Genomic DNA, 8,750 nt, shown 5'->3' with positions numbered 1-8,750 from the left:
ATGGTAATATATTTCCTTCGTACAGTTCACAGGGCAGGACTAAGCAGGTAATCACTGAAATTATCAAGAAATTCATCCCATCCTAAACTACTAGGTAGCCTAGTATGAATCCAAACAGCCCTGTTGGATCATTGATGTGAGCAAGATCATTTTTAAAATCAATATTAAGGCACATATTTCATGTTTTCTTACATATGTCACATCACGATATTTTAAATAGTGTCTTCCCTTGGACTACATCAAAATTTAAAACTTTTGTGCATCAAGAGACACTATCCACAGAGTGAAAGGCAACCTATAGAATGGGAGAAAATATTGTAAGTCATATATCCATAGGAGGTTAATATCTAGGAGCGCCCACCTGGCTCAGTTGGTGGAGTATGTAACTCTTGATCTTGAGGTTGTGGGTTTGAGCACCATGTTGGTTGTAGAGATTGCTTAAAAATAAAATCTTTAAAAATATGTTGAAAAAGAGGTTATCATCTAGATATATAAAGAACTCCTACAACTCAAAGACAACAACAAAAACAACCTGATTAAAAAATGGGCAAAGGACTTCAAGAGGTCCAGGTTCTGCTGAGGTCATGATCTCACGGTTCATGGGTTCAAGCTCATCATCCAGCTCAGTGCTGGCAGCAGGGAGTCTGCTTGGGATTCTCTCTCTCTGCCCTTCCTCTGCTCTCTCTCTCTCAAAAATAAATAAACTTAAAAAAAAAACCCACAATGAGATGTCAATTCACACCTATTAGGATGGCTATTATAATAACAAAACCAAGCAAGCAAGCAAACAGTAAAATAAGAAGCATTGACAAGGATTTGGAGAAATTGGAACACTTGTGCACTGTTACAGGGAATGTAAAATGGTGCACCCATTATGGGAACAGTATGGGGTTTCCTCAAAAAGTTAAAAATAAAATTACCATATGATCCATTAATTCCACTCCGGGTATATTCCCAAAAGAATTGAAGGCAGGAATTCAAACAGATATTTGTGCAGCCATGTTCAGAGAAGCATCATTCACAAGAGCCAAAAGGTGGAAGAAACTCAAGAGCCCGTCAATAGACGAATGGCCAAACGAGATGTGGTGTATACAAACAGCGGAGTATTACTCCGCCTTAAATAAGAAGGACATTCTGACAAATGCTATAGCAAGGAATAACCTTGAAGACATTATTCGAAGTGAAGTAAGCCAGTCATAAAAGGACAGATACTATCTAATTCCACTTACAGGAGGTACCTAGAATAGTCAAATTCCTAGAAATAGAAAGTTGAACGCCCGTTGCCAGGAGGTGAAGGAAGGCAGGCATGAGGAGTTACCGTGTAATGGGTACATTTGGAAGACAAGAAAATGTTCCGGAGATGGATGGCGCTGAAGGTTGCACAACAGTGTGAATGTACTTATGCTGCTGAACTGTGCACTGAAAGATGTTTAAAATGGTAAATTTTGTGATATGTATATTTTACCACAGTTAATAAAAAGTAACTTGTAGTAAGACATTACCCCTCTCTGACGTGGCAGAGCACATCTGTGTGTCCTTTTTCCTCGGGGAACAATGTTTCTGACAATGCCTCTGGAATCTCTTAAGGATTATGACTTTTCAAATTAATCAAGTTTTTCATTGTAATTAGTACAGAATGTCACAAGATGTCACTCTTTAGCTGAGAAACGATTCCAATTCCGTTCAGTAGCCGATCAGAAGTAATGCCAGAGCAACAGACAAGTCTGTAACTCTCCTTAGCGGTGCTTTACTCTACAGACATGGTTTTCTGGGAAAGAGAGAAGTTTCCATCTTTGAAGTACATTAATATGCTACTCTTGTTTATGAAACTTACATTAATATTTGTTAACTGCATAGGTACTAATTGCTTTTCATTAAACATCGAATTGATGTAACAAAGACATAACTGACTTGGAAAGTGATAATGTAATACAAAACTGAAATGTAAAGGTTATTGATTGCTGAAAGCTTGTGGCTTTATCGCTAAATGATGTGTGACCTTGGGTAAGTCATTTAATCTGTCTGATCTCACCAGAGATAAAAATTTCCATTCTTAGATCAGTATAGACTACTATATATTTAATATATACTAACATATATTTAAATTCATTCTTCTAGTGCTCGCTTCGGCAGCACATATACTAAATTCATTCTTCTAATTCTGAAATATTTTGGTTTTTATAAGTGATCAAATTATAACTGTTCAAATACAATACCAAAAAGGAGTTCAGTCATAGAAAATACTGTCTGCAGTAAAACACTAGGAAATACAATGAGACTTCTTGACATCTTGGGTAATTGTTTTAGGAAAATACTCACATGTATAGAACAATTATAAAGTGTTACAAACTCTTGAAATGAAACAACACATTTGTTACTGAGAACATTTTTTTAAAGATGGAATATTTTAAGCTTTGCTTAAATATAAAAATTTCAAGATTCAAGAATACATTAACTCTTAAAGATGACAGCATTTGAATTGGTAATATTACCTTGTAACTATAATCCAAATTAAGTTATTTTTTTAAACTTCTAATTTTTGCAAGCAGTTTTATAATCGATTTATAATATTTAAAAATAATCAAAAGCCCAAATGCTCATCCCTGGGTGAACTGCAGGACACTACGGTATATTAATAAACTAGGATACATTTTTATTAGTACATTTCATTATTTTTATTCAGATTACATTATTAGGATAAGAAGCACTACGGAAGTGCTGGGTGAAAATATAGAACTCAGAATGATATGATGAGAGTGCAATGCCTGGTTTAGAACACGGACAGTTGTTTTGTTTCTAACATGAAATTTTTTATTAACTCTTAAAATTTACATCTGTTTAACTTTATGCTCGGATGGTTAAATATGTAAAAGGAAAGAAAAGAATGACTTGTTAAAATTTGCATGATTATTTTAAACATGGGAAGCTAAACACAAGATGTATATTTCATGCCAGTGTCACTTCTATCATACATTTGGGGTGTGTATGTATGTGTGTGGTGGTGGGAAATCTCACAGTGTGAGAGAAGTCTGGGAGGGGCACAGTGGGGGAGGCCCCTCCTGTCCCATTCATAACACGTTCATTCACTGGGAGCCGGCTAAGACCGACTAATCTCTCACGCAGTCATTCCCTCTACCCTAATAAAGATCCACCACCTCTCCTAGAACTCGGTAAGTCCAAAGTACAGTCAAAATGCATGTTTCCCAGAAATAATCTGAAATGTTTTTGTAGATAGTTTACTGGAGGGTGAAGAAGGGACGGGGTGGAAGCGGCAATTTTCAGGGATCGCTTTCTTTTCGTCTTCGCGCAGGGTTTCAAAAAGATTTAAAACGATTTTTCAGACAGTAAGAGATTTTCTCAGAGGGCCTCTCTCAGGCTGATGTGGGAAGGGGAATTCGTAGATGCGTTTGCAGCAGCGGTCTCTGCTTCTGTGCCCAGGTCCGAGGGACGCTGCTCTCCTGGCCCTGCCACCACTGAAGCGCCCAGGCGTCCCGGAAGATCCGACCTGAGCGCAGACCCCGCGGACCATGAGTCCTCGGAGGCAGCGAGCGTCGGTCCCGCTGCTGCTCCTGCTGCCGCTGCTGCTGCTGGGCGGCTGCCTCCTCGTGGCCGCCCGGAGAGACAAGGGGGCGGCAGGCAGCGCGGCCCAGCCGGCCCCGGGTCCCGCGGGCGGCTCCTCCGGCCGCTTCGTCAGCCCCGAGCGGCACGCGTGCAGCTGGCAGCTCCTGCTGCCCGCCCCGGGGCCCGCGGCGGGCAGCGAGCTGGCGCTGCGCTGCCAGGACCCGGACGGGGCGCGCCACCAGTGCGCCTACCGCGGGGAGCCGGAGCGCTGCGCCGCCTACGCCGCCCGCGGCGCGCACTACTGGAAGCAGGTGCTGGGCGGGCTGCGCAAGAAGCGGCGGCCGTGCCAGGACCCCGCTCCGCTCAAGGCTCGTGTGTGCGCGGGCAAGAAGGGCCACGGCGCTGAGCTGCGCCTGGTGCCCCACGCGTCCTCACCCGCGCGCCCCACTGCGGCGGGCTTCCCCCCGGATCCCAAGCCCCGCGCCAGGAGCCGGGGGCGCCTCCGGGAGCCCGCGCCCGGCCCCTCCGGAGGGGCCCGACTTCCCGCCGGCGCGGCCCGACTTCCCGCCGGCGCGTCTCCCAGAGGGAAGCCCTCTGAGACCAACGGCGGCAAGAGGAAGGCGGCCTCGGACCCAGACCAGGAGCGACCCCTGGGGACCGGGCCCGATCCCGACGGGCTGGACGAGAACGCGAAGCTCACGGAGACCTACTGTGCTGAGAAGTGGCACTCCCTCTGCAACTTCTTTGTCAATTTCTGGAATGGCTGAGGCTGCCAGCCTGGGGAGGAACCTGGGTGGGGGGAGGTACGCAGCCGGGGAGGAGAAGTTAAGGGCATCTTAGGCCAGGAGATAAGGGATGGAGAGTGGGGAGGAGTCCAGGTTCTAGAATGGGGCGAGGGGGTGGGAGGGCGTGGGCCTTGGGATGAGAATGTAAGGAGTATGGAGAATCTCTGAGACAGCAGAGACGTTAAACATTTTTGAAGAGTCTCAACCCTGATTAAGAGCAGAAAAAATAGTGGAAACAGAAGTAGGCATACCTTAAATGTGCAAAAACTGTAGACTGGGGAGAGAGACAGGAGTACAGAGGGAGGCTGGAAAAAACTAAGGGGGGAAAAGTGAGGAGAGTGATGTAAATCTCATGTGGGAAGCAGGATACAACATGTACTGTTTAACACATTTGTATTAAAATGTAATCAGGATCTATTGATACCATGAGCCAGGTTGAATTGTTTAGTGACTTCTCACCCAATCAGCTGACGAGATTCCCAACTTTTTTTTTTCTCCCCCTTTTGGAATTAGTATGAACTTGGGTACTGCTTCGTGTCATAGATGACCTCTATTGGGATAGAAGCCATTCAGAGGTCGAAATTGCCTCCAATGAAAAGATTTTCAGGATGGTTGCCCTTGAATTCTTTTAGAAGTGTTACTTTTAAACAGAGGGATGCCTTATGTTCTGAAATTTTCCCATTAATCTTCTAAATTCAGAGGTGGATTGTAGTGCTCCAGTAGGTTTTAAAAAAGAATTCTCTTTACATTTGACCATATATTTTTTAAAAACCTGAAATTAAGTATATATCTCAGAGTCATTTGGACCATCATGGAAGTTGTATCTGTTTCATGTAATTAATTGTTAACATATGTCATTTTAAGTAAGATGCGATGACCACTTTGCACATGTTAGGTGCTCAATAAAGACTGTATGGATAACTTGAAAGAGCTGGCAGGGCAATGGAAATTCTGACTGCATTTGATATAGTTCTGAGTGTAGCTTGAAGTAAGTTCCCAAACATCTCTTGAATGGTAAGGAAAAGACAAGAAGTCTGCATAAAGCAGGAGTGTCAAACTGGCAAACCTTGGGTTGTATCATTGTTCTTTTGGCCTGCATGTGGTTCTCTCAGTTTTCCTCTCTTCTTCCTCCCTCTCAATTTGGAGGTGTTGCCAGCATTTAAAAATTAAATAATTTCATATAAAAATTAAGATTTCTGAATTCTCTTGAAAAATCAGATCTAGGGGCGCCTGGGTGGCGCAGCCGGTTAAGCGTCCGACTTCAGCCAGGTCACGATCTCGCGGTCCGTGAGTTCGAGCCCCGCATCAGGCTCTGGGCTGATGGCTCGGAGCCTGGAGCCTGTTTCCGATTCTGTGTCTCCCTCTCTCTCTGCCCCTCCCCCGTTCATGCTCTGTCTCTCTCTGTCCCAAAAATAAATAAAAAACGTTGAAAAAAAAATTTAAAAAAAAAAAAAAAGAAAAATCAGATCTATACATGTTTTGATCTACCTTCCAACAAGGCTGACACTGAATATTGGTTGCCCATTGTAGTTTAGGCATGTTGTGTAGAGTTTTCTGCTGTGCCTAAAAATCTTATCTATAAACTTTATTCATTCATATTACAGGCCTGAGCCCATGAGACTTTTAAGCCACTGCTAGATATAAGGTTACCTTTTTCTGACCTTCTGTTCTTCTCACACCCACTCCTTTAAAACAGTGGTAAGTGCAACAATCTTACAGATACCCGACATCTCCTGAACTCTTCTTTGACCAGCCTCTAAGAAATGTTAACTATGTCTCACCTTTCTGTACCTTCTTGTAGTCACACAATTGGCAAAACATTCAGACTGCACATGGTTTCAGGCCAGGTTTATGAGGCCACATTCTGAGTAACATTGACCATTAGATAAAATTCATCTTGGCCTTGGAAAGGAAGTTCAGAGTAGTTAGAGACCACTCCCTTAAGACTGGGGCCAGGGGGCGCCTGGGTGGCTCAGTCAGTTAAGTGTCCGACTTCGGCTCAGGTCATGATCTCACGGTCCGTGAGTTCGAACCCCGCGTCGGGCTCTGTGCTGACAGCTCAGAGCCTGGAGCCTGTTTCAGATTCTGTGTCTCCCTCTCTCTGACCCTCCCCCGTTCATGCTCTGTCTCTCTCTGTCTCAAAAATAAATAAACGTTAAAAAAAATTAAAAAAAAAAAAAAAAAAGACTGGGGCCAGTATACACTTCCTCTAAAAAGGTTGGCAAAATTTGGGTGTCATCAGAGGAGATTAGAAATGAAACACCACTGTCTAGAACCATAGCTAGAATCAGGGTTTTACCTCTTGAAACAAGACAAATGCCAATCCTTCCTGTGTGCCCTTTGACAGTCTGATGGATGAGCTTACCTCCGTGAAAGAAGCAAAGGCCAAACTCTAGGCCCAAGTACACAGTGCAGATTGCTCCTGCTTCTGCTCCTTTATTCTTTGAGAAAAACTATACCAGGACTTCATCTCAAGAACAGAAATCGGACGGATAGAGGCCAGTTGCTTGCAGTGAAAGGGAAATGGACAGACCCTGCCCCCAGCTTCTGGAGTGACTTTGGCTATGTACATTGAGGAGAGTTAGGCCAGGTTAAATCTGAGGTCCCTATGGCACCGCTACTCTCACTCCAGAATCCTATACATAGTTTTGCATAGTGATAACAGCATGTGAAAATCAACATGTACTCTCTGTAGAGTACATGTTATATACCAAGGAAGAAGAGTTCCAGAGAAAGACAACCAAAATAGCCAGGGAAATCGAAAAGGCTTCTGTATCTGGAGCATCTAGAAAGATTTGGAAGGTTGGGCCAGAAGGACAAATCTGCACGTGGGAGAAGACAGAATCAAACGGTCTAAAATAATGAGGAGGAATGATAAGGAGAACTTGGGTATTCTCCCCCAACAGGTGCCATCAAGAGTAAAGGGAGGGGTTCCTGGCTGGCTCAGTCAGTGGAGCACACGACTCTTGATCTCAGAGATGTGAATTTGAGCCCCACCTGGGGTGGAGAGATTACTTCAAAATAAAATCTTAAAAAAAAAAAAGTGAATGGAAAGTTGCCAGGGCTCACCCAGGTTTATTGTCAGAGCTGGGATCAAACATGGGTATCAGAAGTGGTGAGACATCTGTCACTCAGTCTATTGGAGACAGAGAATTTATTAAAAGTGTTGAACCATGTTATTCTCTTGTACTGCCCAAGTTATTTAGCACAGAGCCAGCAGGGAAAAGTAGAATTACACCCATGTACTCCATGCCCAGTTTGCTTTTCTGAACTCATCTCCACCAGGCAAAATCTTTTCAACCTACAAAGTCCTCTGGTCTCTATTTCCGTTTGCCCTGACATACCACCAACATTTTAATCCTTCTAAAACAACATTTTCATCCAATGACTTAGTCTAAGTCCTAGCTTATGGCTTGTTTTTACACTTAAAAAAACTTTTTTTTTAATGTTTATTTTTGAGAAAGTGTGAATGAAGGGGAGAGAAGGGGACAAAGCATCCAAAGCAGGCTCTGTGCTGACAGTAGAGAGCCCGATGCGGGGTTTGAACTCACGAACTGTGAGATCATGACCTGAGCCAAAATCAAGAGTCAGACACTTAACTGACTGAGCCACCCAGGTGCCCCTTTAAGATTTTATTTTATTTATTTATTTATTCATTTTTTTAATGTTTTATTTATTTTTGAGACAGAGAGAGACAGCATGAACAGGGGAGGGTCAGAGAGAGGGAGACACAGAATCTGAAACAGGCTCCAGGCTCTGAGCTGTCAGCACAGAGCCCGACGCGGGGCTCGAACTCACGGACCGTGAGATCATGACCTGAGCCGAAGTCGGAGGCTTAACCGACCGAGCCACCCAGGCGCCCCTAAGATTTTATTTTTAACAGAGCACCTGGGTGGCTCAGTTGGTTAAGCATCTGACCGGCTCAGGTCATGATCTCATAGTTCGTGAGTTTGAGCCCCTCGTCAGACTCCGTGCCAGCACCTCAGAGCCTGGAGGCTGCTTTGGATTCTGTGTCTCCCTCTCTCTCTGCCCCTAACCCACTCGTTCATGCACTCTCTCTCTCTCTGTCAAAAATAAATAAACATTGGGGCGCGTGGGTGGCTCAGTCGGTTGGGCGGCCGACTTCGGCTCAGGTCATGATCTCACAGTCCGTGAGTTCAAGCCCCGCGTCGGGCTCTGTGCTGACAGCTCAGAGCCTGGAGTCTGCTTCAGATTCTGTGTCTCCCTCTCTCTCTGACCCTCCCTCGTTCATGCCCTGTCTCTCTCTGTCTCAAAAATAAAAATAAACATTAAAAAAAACAATAAAAATAAATAAATAAATAAATAAATAAATAAATAAACATTAAAAAAATGATTTGGCATGCCTGGGTGGCTCAGTCGGTTAAGCAGGCAACTTCAGCTCAG

General features: G+C 44.1%; 1 protein-coding gene across 1 annotated transcript; it reads left to right on the top strand.

Moving 5' to 3' along the window:
- The first annotated feature begins 3,009 nt into the window (after positions 1-3,009).
- Positions 3,010-4,408, top strand: FGFBP3 (fibroblast growth factor binding protein 3). Its single transcript, XM_058697150.1, has 2 exons — positions 3,010-3,170; positions 3,439-4,408. The coding sequence occupies exon 2, from the start codon at positions 3,528-3,530 to the stop codon at positions 4,326-4,328; it is 801 nt and encodes a 266-aa protein (XP_058553133.1). The 5' UTR covers positions 3,010-3,170; positions 3,439-3,527; the 3' UTR covers positions 4,329-4,408.
- Positions 4,409-8,750: the final 4,342 nt, after the last annotated feature.

The sequence above is a fragment of the Neofelis nebulosa genome, chromosome 13 (assembly GCF_028018385.1).
Source record: "Neofelis nebulosa isolate mNeoNeb1 chromosome 13, mNeoNeb1.pri, whole genome shotgun sequence".
Lineage (NCBI taxonomy): Eukaryota > Metazoa > Chordata > Mammalia > Carnivora > Felidae > Neofelis > Neofelis nebulosa.
This window is presented reverse-complemented; position numbering and strand designations above follow the sequence as displayed.

Excerpts from the sequence above, each read along its gene's own strand:
- FGFBP3 (XM_058697150.1), top strand. The coding sequence starts at position 3,528 with ATGAGTCCTCGGAGGCAGCGAGCGTCGGTCCCGCTGCTGCTCCTGCTG.